Source organism: Chanodichthys erythropterus, chromosome 8, assembly GCF_024489055.1.
Source record: "Chanodichthys erythropterus isolate Z2021 chromosome 8, ASM2448905v1, whole genome shotgun sequence".
NCBI lineage: Eukaryota > Metazoa > Chordata > Actinopteri > Cypriniformes > Xenocyprididae > Chanodichthys > Chanodichthys erythropterus.
Window position 1 is genome coordinate 44,961,401 of NC_090228.1, and position 18,135 is coordinate 44,979,535.

Sequence of the window (18,135 nt, forward strand, 5' to 3'; positions counted from 1 at the left end):
CACACTTGGTTCGATTGCCTGGGCCGAACCAGAAAGTCAGTAATAAAATAAGAACAAATAAACAAATTGCAAACAGCAGCACAAGTAAATGCAATAGTATAACGAGAGAGATGAAATAAACAAGGCTTTAAGTTTTCAGGTGGGTATAACAGTAATGTTTAGGTAAGAAATACTACAGAAATGGAAGTAATCACATGTAAAATAACAATGGATAGTCTTCAGTGTAAAAATTAAATACAGATTAATGCTTACAATTTACAAAAGTTAAATTGTTACAAAAGTTATTCAGTCAAGAGCAGAGAAAGCGCGTATTAACATTCTCCTCTAAAAGTGATCGGGCAGACCAAACCGTCATAAAGACCTGAAACTTTAAAGGCTGGTAGTACTCACACCACCTACAATGTCACCAAGGTTCCCCCCTATCGGCCTGACGGGGGCACTACAGTGGTGAAAAGTATGAAATCTCTGGCCCTTAAACCCTTAGGCGTAGGCTCAATTGTGTTATATCGTTGGAATCCTTGGCTCCAGATGGACAAATTTCCCATAATTTGTCCTCAGATTTGATCTTGCGCTGGTGAAATTTTCGGGTATTTTTTGAAAAACCTACTTTTTGAACTAGTCCTAGTTTTTTGGCCCGATTGGAACCAAACCAGTGCAACAAGACTCTCAGGGGCCAGTTGCTCAAAAGTAATCTGAACGAATTTCAGTTATCGGATTGGATCAAATCTTGAAAATGTTTTTTTCAAAAGGAAAAAGGGATTCTGAAATCAGATTAGATCACAAAATCCAATCTTGGTTTTGATCTAAATAAAATCATCAGTTTGTGTTGTTCAAAACTTTTTAGTAAGATTGGGATAGCTTTGATCAAAAAAATCTGGATTATTCTGATCCCATCAGAAGGGTGGATTTCAGGATCAAAAATGTAATAAAACTGGTCAAAAATACAACATTTTTATCATGTAATATACATACACACTTTTTTAATTTTGCTCTTGATTAGTTTAACTGTTAAAGTAATAAATTAGAAGTAGGCATTAGGCTACCATATTAAGCCTTTAAGTAACCTGCTGTAAAGTAAAAAAAAAAGAAAAAAAAAGAAATGGTGCCATAAAATAATCCCCAAACAGCTGTAAATATTTTTTAACACCATTTGTAAACTACATTGGCACAATCATTAGCAATGAACGTTTAGCAATAAGTTCATTGTGAGTGAATGCTACACTAAACTTTTCTGAGAGAAAAAGTTTAGTGTTTTCCCTAGTGTTTGCCTCGTCTTCTGTGAGTGTCTCTGTGTCTCGTCTGATCCACGTCTGCCTGCCATCCACGATCCCTGGGAAAGTATCAATTGAAGTATCAATTACAAGAATTTCATCTGTCACGAACTTCACCTGCATTCACTCACCTGCACTCTGCATTCTCATCTGGTTGTTCGATAAAGACTCTTAAACGTTATACCTGTGTCTCAGTCCCCTTCTGTACGTAACAAGAATTTAAACAACTACTAATTGTTAATATAATACTGAGTTAATTCCCTGAATTCCTGAAAACTTACAATACAGTCCAATACTTCCCTGAAGTATGATGACGGCATCCCATCGAGAAGCTGCACAGCATATACCTGACACGACTTCCAAGTTGCTCTTTGCAGAAATGAAGTTTTAGTTATGGCCAGGAGATCACTGGTCACAACAACCGAGTGAGTCTCAATGAATAGAAAGATACATGCACATTTAATTCTTACAGTTATAAATGATTGTCACTCAAGTCTTCTTTAATGTGTTTTGTTCTGGTTATTGGTTTGTAATGATCTAAGCTAAACATATGACTGTTAGTTTTACTGTGTTATGCACTTTTTGGGTAAGCCTACATGGTCTTTGACCTGAGCATCCTTAGTCTGCATTTTCTGTACATTTCATGTTTACATAAAATATTTTTATCACAGGATCCACAATGTGGGGTAAAGGATGTGGGCAGCGATTAAATAAAAGAAATGCTTACATCCTTTTCATGCCTTGTTTATGCTTTATACTTGTGACATGAGCTCTTTCTCTTCACTTGTAAGGACAGGCTCCTAAAATACATATAAAACTACAATGTTTCATTTTTAGTCAGACTTGATGACTGCAGCGAAATGCAGTACGATCTCAATAAAGAATCCAGCTGAAGATTCAGAGTCTCCTGGTCTTCACATCTGTAACTGGATATTGTGGGGATTTTGTTTTCAGATCTTTAATTTCACTATTAATATACTTCTGTGCCTGGTTTCACAGACTAAAATACATGTTTTAGCTGTTTGAACTGAAAGCAACTTGCTGGGACATATCTGAAAATGAAGGGGAAAAACAAACAAACAAAAAGCAAATTATTTTAACCATTTTAATTTAAGTACTCCATTCAGACAAACAAAATGAATTGTATTAAATCACCCATTAATGTAATATCCTTTACTGTCATGCACTTTAACCAAATAAAGTTGAAATCTGATCTTATTTATTTCCTCAATATTCTGAGGAGAAATTGAGATGGAATAAATGGATATTTCTAATAGTTAGATCTCTCTGCAATCAAAGTTCTTTACAACCTTTTAATATGAAGACCAAGAATTTTGACTTTATTCTTGACTGAGAGTATCAGTGCTTTGTAGATTATTGAACTGAGAGCAGTTCACACTTGCTTAGATATAAGCCAGAAACTCTTGAAAAACGGTTTGGTATTGATAACTTTAAGAATCTATGATTCATCCCATGAATAAACATTTGAATGTATTTTCTGTAGCCTATGTAGATTTATATTTGTTTTAGCGTGCAGACAGGACTTTTATTTTGGTGCGGGGGTGTGACGTCAAAAAACTGCGTCGCTCTCCTGCTGCATCTGATGTTATTCGACTGAAGAAAGGTTTGTGTTTGTATTAATTTAAAGTGTTTAAATTAATGCAACTTTTTCAGACAGTTTATAGACAACTGTAAAATTAGTATTACTATTATCATTGAATGTAGCTCTGTAATGTGTATATAATAACAAGAATGAACATTTTTTTTGTCAATAAAGTTTATTCACACATATTATTATTAAATTATTATTATTATTTTTTTAGTCTATAGTTATTACTCATTTTCTTTTGAAAAGACTCTCATTCTCCGAGTCAATTCAACCAAATAAACAAACTAATGTGAAACTAATATAAAACAACAGCAAACAAACTGATGATGTTAATTAAAACTACAGGGCATTTAATAATATGAAATATAGAGTTTGTATAGTTTGTTCCTTTATTGATTTGCAATTCTAGTTTTCTAAAGTTTTTAATTTTTAATTTAATCAGATCAAGTCCATTAACTCTCACTCTGACTCTCTTACCAGTGTGCTGAACTAGTGAACTAGAGCAGATGGAGACACCCAGAGATTTAGTGTGGATTTATTTTTCTTTCTGTTAATTATTCTCATCTTAAACAGGACAAACACACAGAAAAACTCCTGGTGAAGCGACTGAGATTCACGTGACACATTATTATAAAGATGGAGTTTATTAAAGAGGAGAATGTAGATGTGAAGATTGAAGAAACATTCAGTGTGAAACATGAAGAAACTGAGGAACAAACAGGTCAGTTTAATTCTCAAAGCTGAACTCAGTCATTTGATCCTCATTAAAATGTATAGCTAAATAGAAATTAATGATATTTTTGAATAATGTCATATGAGTGTCTTAATTAAAGTGGTTTTATTTATTTGGGTCTCCTCATGTGGAAAGACGATGTTGAGATCACATGATCAGCCAAATACTAATGTTGCCTCCAACCTGAGAAGATCAGAAAAAACATGGTCAGACAAATCCAAATTAAACCCTGCAACCCATGACGACACATTGATGTCCTAAGAAACAAAACGATTGGTTTGTGTGAGAAACAGAACAGTATTTAAATAATTTTTCACCTCTAAAACACCACTATGTCCAACTGCCTTGAGCATCTGGTGTGTGAGATCTGAAAACAAGCTCTGATGCTGGAAGTGATGTCTGATGTCTCATGCGTGTACAATGAATGCGAGAGATCACTTCCGGCGTCAGAGTGCTTATGGAGCTACAGCAGTTCCTATTTGTACTTCAGCAACAGGATGCACAACAAATTCAAAATGTCATGTTAGAAAACAACAGCAATAGGACACTAGTAGAAGTTGCGTTGGGCATACACTGTATGTGTTTGCTAATTTGAGTGAGCTGAGTTTTGTGTTGGCCAGTGAGTCAATCATGCTATGTGAACATTAGTATGAATTAAAATGCAAACAATGTATTTATTCACCTTATTTACTTAGTATATAATTCTGCTGAATGCAGCTGCTCACGTACTTCTATTTCATAACTACAGGACAAACAGCGATTGCTAATGTGGAATACCTTATTGTCAGTTTATTTCAGTAGACATCATTGTTGTCAAGCAGAATGATAATTATAATGTCAACTTACCTAGATTGTGCAAGACAGTCCAATACTCAAACCAAATTAAGAGCTCCCCAGTTGATTCTGTATTATAATATATAATTTTGGCAAACAATCCACTGGGTATCTTTGCGCGTCTATGTCAGTCGTTTCTGGGTATCTATGTCAGTCGTTTCTGTTTACAGCGTGTTTTGCAGCGGTGGGGCCAATCACAGACATGTAGTTGATCATGAGTGCTCAATCAGTCAGAATCGCTTACTGCTCAAAACGTATTTGCTTTAACAACATGCGTGTAAAAAGGAAACTCATTGCACAAAAAGATAATGCAAGAGATGTGCTGCAATTCAGTCTCGGTGCTCTTTGGATACGAGGGAAATTTTTTTACTTGTAATAGTAGGTAATCCAAGGCACTCGAATCAAGCGAAAAGTAATGTTAAAAAGCCTTTATTTCATCTTGGCTGTTACTTAAAAACAGGTGATACACACAAGCTGCACACCTACGCGTTGCGGTGATTGCCTTCGTCAGGGTGTGAACAGCAAACACATTGAAAGTTCATCTTGAGCAGCAGTTAATTAGTCTAATAACAATCACCTGGTTATGCTACTTCAGGGAAACAGGAGTGAAAAAATTTTTAAGGATTAAAAAGGCAATAGCTGCAACGCGTAGGTGTGCAGCTTGTGTGTATCACCTGTTTTTAAGTAACAGCCAAGATGAAATAAAGGCTTTTTAACATTACTTTTCGCTTGATTCGAGTGCCTTGGATTATCTACTATTACAAGGAAACTCATTGCAGTGTGAGACCGCTACAGGCTGAAATTAGTTAGCTGTTTTGGACACTCTTACGGCTATGTCATTCATTGAATAAGTGTTTATCCCATACTATTGCATGGGACAGAGATATGAAATGCCAAGTAGTAACTCATAGAAATTTAACTTAGACAATAGATATAATAAAATAATTTTATTAAGTTATTTTAATGTTAATGACTTGTAAATCAAACAATGCTTATTTGTTTAAGACAGGTGTTTATTGTCTCATATTGGATGTAGGAGCAAAATTCAGCTTAGGGCAGCAGTAATACATATGAAGTTATACAGCAGCAGCAAGCCATTTATGTAAGATTACTGCGACTAAGCATAGCTGATATGAGAAAATGATCATGAGAAAATGTATATCAACAACACTTTTTTTCCAAGGTTGAGGTTTTCATTTACCTGTCGAGCTGGTTTAGCCTGCAACATGTTATCATTTGTTAAAGCCACACAAAATGTGCGTTCTAATTTGAATATGTTTGAGCTTTTTGGCTCAGGCACACATAGTTATAGGCCAATAGAGTTAAGCCATTTGGCGTGCTAGCCCAGGCACAGTCATAGGCCAATAGAGTTAAGCCATTTGGCAAATAAGGCCCATCGCCAATTTGCCTCCCGCATGTTGTGGGATTTTCTGACATACAGTACACTTGGCTTGCATTGTTCAAATTTCATGTCACCTGCTCTGTTGGGGGGTAATTCATGTACACTATATTGTACAGCAGCAGCAGCAACTCTTAATTGCTCACAGCAGTGTGTTGTGTATATTTTAGCAGTAGGAAGTCCTGTACTTGCTCTGCAGTAGCAATAACCTGCAGCAGTAGATCTATTCTGCCATTACCAAACATATCAACATTGTCATACACATTACCATGCCATGAAAAATTGGGTTAACTTTTGTCTTTTTTTTTCCTTTAGACCTGATGGTGCTGAGAGAGGAGGATCAAGATCTGAATGACATGAAAGAGAAAGATCTGAATGAGAAACAGCATGATTTCAAAACTGAAGAAAAATATTTTAATTCCTCACTGACTGAAAAGACTTCCTCACAAAAAAGAGCTCAAAATACAGAAACTAGCAGTGATTTCATCTGCAAACAGTGTGGAAAGAGTTTCTGTCAGCATAAATACTTTGAAGTCCACATGGGAGTTCACAGGGGAAAGAAGCCTTACACCTGCCAAGAGTGTGGAAAGAGTTGCAGACAAAAAGGACACCTTACAGACCACATGAGAGTTCACACTGGAGAGAAACCCTACACATGCCCTCAGTGTGGAAAGAGTTTCCGTTACAAAGGACAATTTAAAGCCCACATAAGAATTCACACAGGAGAGAAACCCTACATATGCCATCATTGTGGAAAGAGTTTCAACCAACCAGGAAGTCTTAACATGCACATGAGAATTCACACTGGAGATAATCGGTACCTATGCGATCGATGTGGAAAGAGTTTTAGATATAAAGAAACCCTAAAGTACCACATGGGCCTTCACTTATGAGAGAATCATTTTTTGTCATCAGTGTGAAATGAGTTTAAGAAAAACCATGGGTTCATGTAAAAACTTTTACGGGAGAGAAGCCTTTCATGTGCCATCAATGAAAAATAACAGAAACAAAGTAAACCTCAAGGTTCACATAAGAGTTTTTGTTATAGAGAGGTCTTGTACCAGCCCTGAAAGCCCTGATATACTTACTGCAAAGTTCTTTTCCAGTCTTCGCTTAGTGGCAGCAGACTTAAGTGAACATCTCGAGTGACTTTTATATGAATGTTTAAATATGTGCTGTGCATTTTTCTTTCAGTAACAAATTAAATGTGGTGGGAAACGTGTAGCTGTGAACACTTCAGAATATAGTGATGTGGATTTGTTTGCACCAGATCAGCAATTCAACTCCCCAGTCACATCACATACACAATTATACAGATTGCTTTAAATCAAGCAGCTTTACAGTATTAAACATGAAAAAACACGATTTCAAAAATCACTTATGTGTTGACTGTGGGGAAAAACAATTAAATTTTGCTCAGTGTTATTAAAAAATACAGATATATTTTTGTGATGTCATTACTCACAGAAATACAAATTTTTACATGTGAACTGCAAGCTTAGTACTTACAAAAAATATAAAATAAATGAAATGGAACATGTAAAGTTTTTCATATTAAGTTTTCCTATTTATTAATAAAATAAAAATTAATTCCAGATAATAAAAAGTCCTAAGAACTGTTTTATATGTAAAAATGTCACCAATAAATCCAAAGTATGGTTTGAAAAAAAAAAATTAAACCTATTAATAATATTATTAGAGATAAATAAATAATTAATATTATTATACTTTTCATATTTGGTACCTCTTGATACTATAATATATTTGAAAATTACAAACGCAATGAAAATACAGGTAGAGAAGCCAAAAGAATATGAATCATATTCATTGGTTTAATTTGTTTAGCTAGCAAATATGTATTTCCTTCAGTTATTTTCATGCTTAATTATGCCTGATAAATGTTTTGTACAAGCTTCTGTTACTTTCACTGTTCATTCTGTTGTTCTATCATTGTATCATTGACAGACATTTTTGGCTTTCAGTGTTTTCACTGTTATACAGTAGGGGGTGCTATTGTGCATCTTCTGAAAGAGTACTGAAGCTCCTGATCAAAACACAAGTGAAGAAGCAGAAACAAGCGGCTTGAGTTGCCACTCTGTAGTTTGTTCAGTCTGTCCGGTCTCATTAAGACATACTTACTGTTATGCTTACCTTAAGGACTACTTACCTGTCTCCATTGTCTTCCAAGATCCCTCGTGTTCTCTGTGTCTTCAGTGAGTTCCTCCGTGAATCATCTGTTCCACATCTGTCTGCATCCGCATTAACCTGGAGTGAAGATCAAGACAAGTATCACTGCCTTGATAGCCATCTGCTAAGAACTTTATCTGCATTCACTTACCTGCACTCTGCTATAACTCTCTGGTTGTTCAATAAACATCATATACGATTAACCTGTGTCTCCGTCCCCTTCTGTGTGTAACACCAATAGAGCGTCTAGTATTTATTATGATGTCTATGTTCAAGGGTGTATCAACATTCTCCTCTAAAAGTGATGGGGCAAACCAAACCGTAAGTCGTAGAAACCTGAAACTTTGTGGGCTGGTAGTACTCACACCACCTACAACATAAACAAGGCTCACCCCGATCGGCCTGACGGGGGCGCTACAGCGGTGTTTAATAATCTTTTGTCTTCGTATTTAATCTCACTCTGGTGAAATTTTTGGGTAGTTTGGATTTTTTTTATTTTTTTTTTTTTTAAACTTACTTTTTGAACTAGTCGTTGAACTAGGTTTTTGGCATCATCGGAACCAAACCAGTGCAGCAAGATTCTCAGGGGCCATTTGTTCAAAAGTAATCTGAGTAATTTGATCCAATCAAATCTTGAAAATGGGTTGTTCAAAACGAAAAAAAAAAAAAAAGGATTCTGAAATCAAATTAGATTACAAAATCCAATCTTGGTTTCGATCTGGATAAAATCATCAGTTTGTGTTGTTTAAAACTTTTTAGTAAGATTGGGATATCTTTGATCCAAAAAAATCTGGATTATACTGATCCTATCAGAAGGGTAGATATGAGGAACAGAAATGTAATAAAACTTCAAAACTGGTCAAAAATACAACATTTTTATCATGTAATATACATACACATTTTTTATTTTGCTCTTGATTAGAACTGTTAAAGTAATAAATTAGAAGTAGACATTAAGGTACATATTCAGCCTTTCAGTAACCTACTGAACCTACTTACACACACGGTTACAGTAGGTTCATTCATTTTCAATGTGAGCTGGTGGCGAGCTCCGGCGAGAGCGGCGCATCTTGGACGGTGAGAGCGTCAAGGAGAGTTGAAGTCAGGTCAACTTAATGGTAATGAGCTATGACGCGGTTCAGTGGCAACCAGGGCTGGAAATGGCTGAGATTCACTGGGGGGACTCTATATGGGAAGGATTTTTTTTTTTTTTTTTTTTTACCTTCAATGACTTTTCAGATGTATTTAAATATAAAGTATTATACAATTATATTATCTGCTAACATTAAACAGGCCTATTTAATGTTTCCTCCAAACAATATTTTCTTAATTAACAAGCAAGCACATTGAAAGGTCAATGAACAACATTTATGAATTGTGTGGTGTGGCACAAACATGTTCATTCAACAGAATCTTTGCTTGGAGAAAATAACCTGTTTGATTTTGGCCAAATTAAAGATACATTGTCTAGGAATTTGCATATGTGGTGCAGACCGAATTGAACAGGTCACAAACATTTTAAATACATTTGTCCTCAGGTTAAAGAAAACTGAATGTTTTGGATGGCTACCACTCAGTTTAGTATACTTTGCAAAACAACAATTACACATTTAAAGGGGAATCCAGTTTTAATGCAAAAGGAAGCTGATGTGCATTCTAAAAAACAAAATAATTTGGATAATAATGTAAATATAATAATATTCACTCATCCCTTTTCTTAAACAATGGTTAAAAGGGTTGAAATTTAATGTTTATCATTTTATAAAAATTTTTGTTTTGAGGATGTTACCATAGACCATAGAGGTTTAAAACAAACAAACAAAAAAAAACATTGCTACCTGAACATGCATTTTTATTCTAATATTCGCTGAAATAATTTCAACTGCTGATTTTTACTCAATAAGCTGCAAGATTCTAAAAAAATTTTTTTAAATAGTCTTCACAATTCTCCCATGATTCTGAATAGACAACTAAAAAAAAAAATAATAATAATGTATTATTTTATAAAAATCGGTTTGAATAAATGATTCAATGACTCAATTATAAAGATGTCACTTGTTTCATAGATGAATCAACATTTTTGAACAATTCTTTGTAATGAATGAATCAATGACAAATACATTTTTAACAATCATTTGTCGCCACCTACTGGTGTAACGATGTAATTGATGCAATCTTTATTTGGAGTATCAAGTTACTTTCAAAGGGTAATTTACTCTATTTTGTTCACTTCCGTTTGGGATGGGGGACTGGTTGTCTTCCTTGGTTGCGAGGAGTTTGGGTTTGCTACCTCGTGAGGTTTATTTATTTGTTTGTTGCTTTATTTTTGCAAAATGGTCCACACATGCAAAGTTGGTTGATAACACAACTGCAATAAAGTAACAGCCTATAGGTAACAATTACTTGTTTACAAAGTGCTTAAACTACTTAAAATGTTCTTATACCTAACTTGTTGAATCTTGGAGTACAGCCAGGTTTTTCCTAATGGGCATATCTGTCATATTAGCAGAACACATTTTACACATGAGGAAAACTAATGTTTAATCAATAATTCAAGAAGATCCATGATTCTAGCTTGTGCTTGGCCTTATGAAAAAGTAGTTCTTGTAATTGTTTAAGCATAGCATTTGTTACAATGTAAAGGATATCATTAAAGCTAGACCATTGATGGCTCCTCATTGCATGCTTAGGGCAATGTTAACTTTTTTCTCTCTTTTTTAAATCTATTGCCTTAATAGATTATATATTATAAATTTTTGAACAAGTTAGTTAAAATGTACCACAATAAATACAATAGAACGTGATAAATTCTAGGAAAGGTGGTCATGAGAATTTTAAAAAGCTTGCAGGATCATCATCATGTTTTCCCCTCTTTTCATCAGTCTTTTTACTGGCTGTTTTTAGATCATGATGACTTTCTCCATAACGTTTTACTACATTCTGAATAGAATTCAAATGAAACCCATTTGAATTCTATTGAGAACGTTCTATTTTATCATAGGAACGGCTCGCGCAAATCTTACCACACTTTTGGAGCGCGCTGGTGAACGAGCTCCTGAACTGCGGTGATTCGCGTGCGGTGCGCCACTCATGCTTATAAAAGCTCCGAACACGCGATTTATACAATTAATTAACAGCCTGATTCTATGTTTCGGTGTGGTGGTTAGATCGAGTATACGGGCAACATGGGAGAAGTGCCGGTATGCAGGACAAAGCGTCAGATTAAAGTACCGGTGCGTACCGGCCCACTTCGAGTAAGATCGCGTGGGTGTTTGAATTCAGATTGCGATCTTTTTATGATTAATCATGCAATTTTATTGTGCTATGTTTTTGCGCTGAATCGGTTTCGTTTTCGTAGGCTATTGAGTGTAAATACAGAAATCCCTTCATTTCTATAAAAAAATGAAACCAAATTTGAACTGGAACGCCGTCCCCCCTTGAAATTCACTCCGGGGACGCCGTCCCCCCGCGTTACCCTCCATTTCCACCCCTGGTGGCAACCAATCGGAATGTAGAGGTCCTCACTTGAGAGGATTCCAATTGGTTGCCACAACTTGTCATTTACTTTGACCCTCCCGCCAGCGGCGGTTTGAACCTATGGTTTGAACGCACAGTACAGCGTTGTTGTTTATTCACCAAACTAGGCACACATACACTATATTGCCAAAAGTATTGGGACACCCCTTCAAATTATTGGATTCAAGTTTTCCAAACACTTTGATGGCCACAGGTGTATAAAATCAAGCACCTAGGCATGCAGACTACTTTTACAAACATTTGTGAAAGAATGGGTCGCTCTCAGGAGCTCAGTGAATTCAAGCGTGGTACCGTGATAGGTTGCCACCTGTGCAATAAGTCCATTTGTGAAATTTCCTGTGATGGAATTTTAACTAATTAATTATGAACTAACATTTCTTATACAGGCCTAACAAGCTAACTTTGAAACATAGAAATAGTCACTAGGACTGAGTGTTGTAACAAGTGGAAAAATTCTTCTGTGCTGGCTAGATTGCATCCTTCTAAGGATAAAAAATAGTCTATGAAAATTTTTTTGACCTATTGAGTAATCAGTGAAATATTAACACAGTGATATTTTTGATGATCATGTGATTCAGTTGTTCTAATCTAAATTTACTCGGCTAATGAAAATAACGATGTCTCTTGTCTCCATGAATACAGTAAGAAACAAAGGTGACTTGACTTGACTCAACAGAAGTCGGCTATTATTAGTTGTTTGGAAATTTGATATACTCTTCCTACGCGATTAATCCGATCACCACCAAACTCGGTTAGCTTGAAGTCAAGACATTGAGGATGAAAAATAGGTTGTTTGCACATGACGTCACTGCTGCACTCAAAATGTGGCTGGAGGGAAGGGACTGATTTTTCTATATAGGAATCGGACCAAAAACTCAAAACACACATTCCAACACACATCTATTTGAGATCCAAATAGATGGCGCGCACACACGGTTGGTGGGGCTCCGTGTTTGCTGCACTTTTTTTCGGATTAACTCATCTCTTTTTTAGATCTATGTATCTTAAATATTGGTTGATCAAGCTTTTAACATCGACGCAATCACCGCTGATATTTAACAAAAAACAAAGTATATGTGCGCGTTTTGAACAGAAACAACCTGAACGCCAGAGACAGCACACAAACAAACAATGCTATTTGAGTCTCTACTTGAGTTTTTACTTGCTGTTCATTTGCACTACAGCGGTATTTTTCACATTTTTTGCCTCTATGACTGGATTTTTACAACCCAGAACCCAACCAGAGTCTATAGGAAATGATCAAATACCAAGCTTTTTTCCCCAGAAAATATATCTGTATAACTTCGGATACGGACAACTCCTCATTTACCGCTCCTTTTTTATCTTGGATTCAAGGCGCACTTTACGCACATCAATATGTTACTCCAACCGCATTAAAGTAAATAAATCTTATGCGGTATCATACCTTTTCCTCCTGGTGCTGCTGGCGGGAGATGTGCAGCTCAATCCAGGCCCAGGCCTTGTGGGTGGGTCTGTGGATGCACCTGTTGACGGCGTGGCGGGCCTCCTTCCCCGCCAGCGGGTGGAGTTTCTTGCCTTGGATGGCACCGGTTCGATCGGCTCTATGCTACCGGGAGTGCTCGCGGATTTCCGGTCTCTGTCCGCCGGCGAGGACGGGGCCTGGCGCGGGGACCTGAACGTGCAGCTCCGCGACGTTGGAGGGACGGCGGAGCAGGCGGAGAGGCCGACCTGCGCGGTTGGGGGGTTGACTGGGGCCGGTGCGACGGTGGATAACAAGTTGGTCATTGCGAGTGCCCTGAACTGCTCAGCTAACAGTGCTGGCCGGCGAAGAAGAACTGTCCCCGACAAAGTAAGATCAATCCAAACACAAGCATTCACTAAACAGCGACAAACTTTATTCTTTCAGACTGTTAATCATGCCAGAGTGGTTTGGGATTCCACGGTAAAGCCTAAAGGTATTTTAGGAGGGCATTTAAATATCAGAAGCTTATTTCCCAAGCGAGATGAGATCAGGATATTGTTGTCTGAGTCCAACATCGATTTTTTATGTATTAGCGAAACTTGGTTGCATGATAAAATTCCAACTAACATAATTGATGTTCCGGGGTATACATGTTTTAGAAGGGACCGAACTGTAGGAAGGGGTGGGGGTGTACTGATATATATTAAGGACACATTCAACGCAAAGCAAATGTACCCAACTGTTGATATGTCAACTGAATGTCTATGTATTAATGTAATATTGTCGCAAAGTATGCAATTTCATATTTTAGTGGTATATAATCCTCCCTCGGCATGCACTGCAACGCTCTGTGAAAACTTGGATGCGATGTTTAAAAACTTTAAGCACAAGAATGAGGTGCTTGTCTTCAGTGATTTTAATATAAATTGGATAGACAAACACTGCAGGAAAAAACTTAAAAATCTTGCATCCAAACATGATTTTATTCAAATGATTGAAACCCCTACGCGTATTACCAGGAATACTCAGACACTAATAGATTTAATTTTCGCTAACAAACCTGACAGAATCATAAAAACATATAATTTAGTTACTGGTCTATCTGACCATAATATGATTTTAATTGCAAGAAAACTGACAAAGAAAAGAATGACTAGATTTTTAAATCCAAATCGGTACCTGTTTAAACTTGAAATTCCTCGTAAAAACCAGACTGAATTTGAGAATGAGTTAAAGGGTGTTAACTGGGATGAGCTTCAACAATATGATCAAGTAAACGATTGCTGTAATAAGCTTATGTCCACTATTGAGAGTATTGTAGATAAATACACTAAAAAGCTAAAGAAATCCCAGAGAAAATTTCAGTTACCATGGATGAACGATAATATTCGAAAGCTGATGAAAAGGAGAGACCTTGCCTTGAAAACTTTTATTAAGACCCGAAGGGACACTGATTTGAAACTGTTTAAAGGTTTGCGTAACCAAGTTGTCAAAGAACTTAGAATGGCTAAATCAAATCATTATATTCAAGCTTTAACAGAGGCTAAAGGGAATGGCAAATTAATGTGGAAACAATTAAACAGCCTATTAAATCCAAAAGGTAATACCACCCAAACAAAATATGAACTTAAAATGGGTGAACACACCATCACTGATAATGCACAAGTTGCTAATGAATTCAATAACTTTTTCATACAATCTGTTAATAACCTAGCATCAAGCTTTCCATGCTGTAACGATATAGGCCTAACAACAGTAGACCCGCTTGAAGGTCAAGATAACTCATTCCAGCTCAGGGAGGTTGGTCAGACAGCTGTTCTGAAAGCTATACAGGACCTAAACACCACCTTCTCAAAAGATATTTTTAATTTAGATACAGCTTTTCTTAAAAAATATAGCAGCATTCTGGTCCAGCCTCTCACCAATCTTGTTAATATCTCCATTAAATCTGGGCAATTCCCAGATGGGTGGAAAAATGCTCTAGTAATACCGATTTTTAAATCAGGAGATGACAAAATGTCTTGTAACTATAGACCTATCAGTCTTCTCCCAGCTTTGTCTAAAGTTTTAGAGAAGATTGTTTCAGAACAACTCATGCACTATCTTGAGACAAACCAGTATCTGAGTCCTCTGCAATTTGGATTCAGGCACAACCATTCCACAGAATCCGCAATCTGTCTATTAATTGAAAATATCAAACAATCACTTGACCAGGGAAATGTAGTTGGTGCTGTGTTTCTAGATTTAAAAAAAGCATTCGATACAGTAAATCACAATATATTAATTTCTAAATTAGCTAAGTTCAATTTATCTAAAAAAACATTGTCCTGGTTTGAATCTTATTTAAAGGGCCGTGAACAGTGTGTTGTGATTAATAGTGTGAGATCTACTTTTCTTAAAATTAAAACAGGTATTCCTCAGGGCACGATCTTGGGACCCATACTCTTCAGTCTATATATTAATGACTTACCGGATGTAGTATGTCCAGATACAGGTCTACTGATGTATGCAGATGACACAGTGGTGTATGCATCTGCTGATACATGTATCTCTGTGGCTGATAAACTTAATACTAATTTAGAAAGAATATCATCTTGGCTGGCTTCATCTTGTTTAACTTTAAATACTAAAAAAACAAACTCTGTCTGCTTTTCTATTCAAAAACTACCTTTAACACAACTTTTGAACATAAAAATTAATGGGGAACTTATTGAACAAGTACCTGAAGTGAAGTATCTTGGATTAAATATAGATTATCAGTTGAATTTTAAAAGTCATATTAAGAAAATCTGTAAAACTATTAGGGCCAATTTAAGTTGTTTTATGATGATAAGAAACTGTCTGACTCTTGACTGTGCTTTTATTTTTTTTAATTCTATGATTCTTTCACATATATCTTATGGCTTAACCACATGGTCCCAAGCTCATCAGTCATCAGTCAAAATTATAGAGTGTCTTTACAATCGAGCCTTGAAAGTTCTGGACAAGAAGAGAATAAGGTACCATCACTGCCAAATTCAAAGTAAATATAAGATTCTAAGTTTTGTTAATCTTATTTCTCTGCATTTGGTTAAACTGGTCTTCAAATGCTTAAATGATGCTGCTCCACTACCGCTTTGCAAAATAATAACAAGACAGCAAAGTACTAGATCCACCAGATCTGCTTCTAAAGTCAATTGTAACATCCCTTTTCGTAGAACATCATTTGCACAGGTCGCTGTTTCAGTGAAAGGGGCAAAATTATGGAATGCTCTGCCAGATAATCTGAAATGTATCCCGACATTAGCCACTTTCCAAAAAAAAATCAAATTGTGGTTAATTCAGGAACAATGTTGTTCTCATATTTAGTCCTCTGACTTTGCCCTTTCTGTATATTTTAAATATTTTCTTAATTAATATTTTCTATACATTTTTATCTTTATTCCTTCCCGGTCTTTTATTAATGTTGATGTTAATGTTAAACTATTTTTTTTTTTTTTTTTTTAAAGCCCTACTAGGGACAAGTGTTGTAAATTAGCTTTTAGCTAAAAACATTATGATACATGCATCGGACGACTGTCAAAGTTTGTCTATGTTATTTGTATCTGTCCCTATCTAAATAAAACAAACAAAAAAAAAACTCGTATGTTTTGCGTCGTTTATGTTTGCTCAAATCGATCAAACCGAGAACCCACAAGGAGCTTTTATCGTTTACATATCATTTTTTAACTTTAAAAGTTGTCACCTTTTATACTGTTTTTTTGCATCTGCTGATACTGAAATTAATATGGATACCTGCTTACCTCATTTGTTTTTGACTTGGTTAAATATTCACATTCTTCATGGTATCGTTTGCAGGGAAGATAAGCTATTTTATCCCATTGAATGATAATTTGGTGTTTTCACTTCAGTTTTGTAGAATTCTGATTACAATGTTGATCCGGTTACCATGAAAAGCGTCACGTTGCTGCTTCAGCCATCATATGGTAGAAAATATCCAAATAAATAAATGTTTAACAAGCTGACAGAAGTCGATCCATTTCTTTGTTGGAAAAGTGTAACGTTAAATGTAAGTTTAGTTTTAAAGTTGTCTTTTTAAATATTCACTTTCCCATATGACCACGGAGGAGAACGAGGGTCATTCAGCAGACAGACACACTTTTTTTGTTTTTATTTCAGCAAATGACAACCAAAATCAAACCCATAGAAGCTTGTTAACAGGTTTGAAGTGGCTGTGTGCAGGTTATACTCATTCACAAGCCGAGTGAGAGTCATACTCGCAAATGCAATGTTAATTATTACACCAAAACAAAATAAAAAACTTTCAAAAACACTCAACTATGTGATTATTTTATTGAGTGATAGGCAGTGGGTTCAATCAGTGACATTACATTTGCTATACATTGCCGGCCGTCACCTCCTCAGCCTGCTTCCCTTAGTATGTTTTTACACGTAGAAAATGCGAAAATTGTATTTATTACACAGTCCAGTTTTTTCCCTGAACGATGATGAGAGCTCCTGTTGCAATTCTCGATTCAGCATAAATGACCTACAATGGCGAACATTTTCACAATCACGACAGAAAATCAAAATACTGCCCTAACATCAATAGCAGAAAGGCAGCATGATATAAACAAACCAGACTTGAACTCTTGACGGCAGCTTCACATTCTCTATATCTACCGTCTCAATGGCAGGCAAGTCTTTCAATTCAGTGGAAAAGTCGCTCCTTTTCATAACATAAGGATCACGTCCAACAAATGTTGTGATTTTCAGTTTATACCTTCCTAAACCAGCACAGTACGGACTTTTATCCATCTTTTCCATTCTAATTTTCACTGCTTGCCCTCCACTGGAATTTTGTGCGTCACCAGAACCACGTGATTGCAAACAACCTATTGCGAGTGGATTTTTGATATCTTGAACGGTTTGGCTGTGGCGAGGAAACAAATTTATTGATCTTTATGAAACTTCAGCTGTGTGTTCGATCACATGGATGTGACTATTGTGGGTCAAAGTTATAGTGCCACCAACTGACAGCATGAAGTGTGTCACTTTCAAAATGCTTTGAGGTCACCCTCTTTTTTACCCGACTTGCTTCAAACTTCATCAGAATAATGTCAAAACAGGGCAGATGTAGAC

At 36.1% G+C, this 18,135-nt stretch overlaps 1 protein-coding gene across 1 annotated transcript; it reads left to right on the forward strand.

Annotated features, from left to right (window-relative positions):
* The first annotated feature begins 2,859 nt into the window (after positions 1-2,859).
* On the forward strand, positions 2,860-6,739 carry LOC137025312 (zinc finger protein OZF-like). The gene is made up of 3 exons (XM_067393315.1): positions 2,860-2,895; positions 3,454-3,601; positions 6,162-6,739. The coding sequence occupies exons 2-3, from the start codon at positions 3,517-3,519 to the stop codon at positions 6,737-6,739; spliced, it is 663 nt and encodes a 220-aa protein (XP_067249416.1). The 5' UTR covers positions 2,860-2,895; positions 3,454-3,516.
* Positions 6,740-18,135: the final 11,396 nt, after the last annotated feature.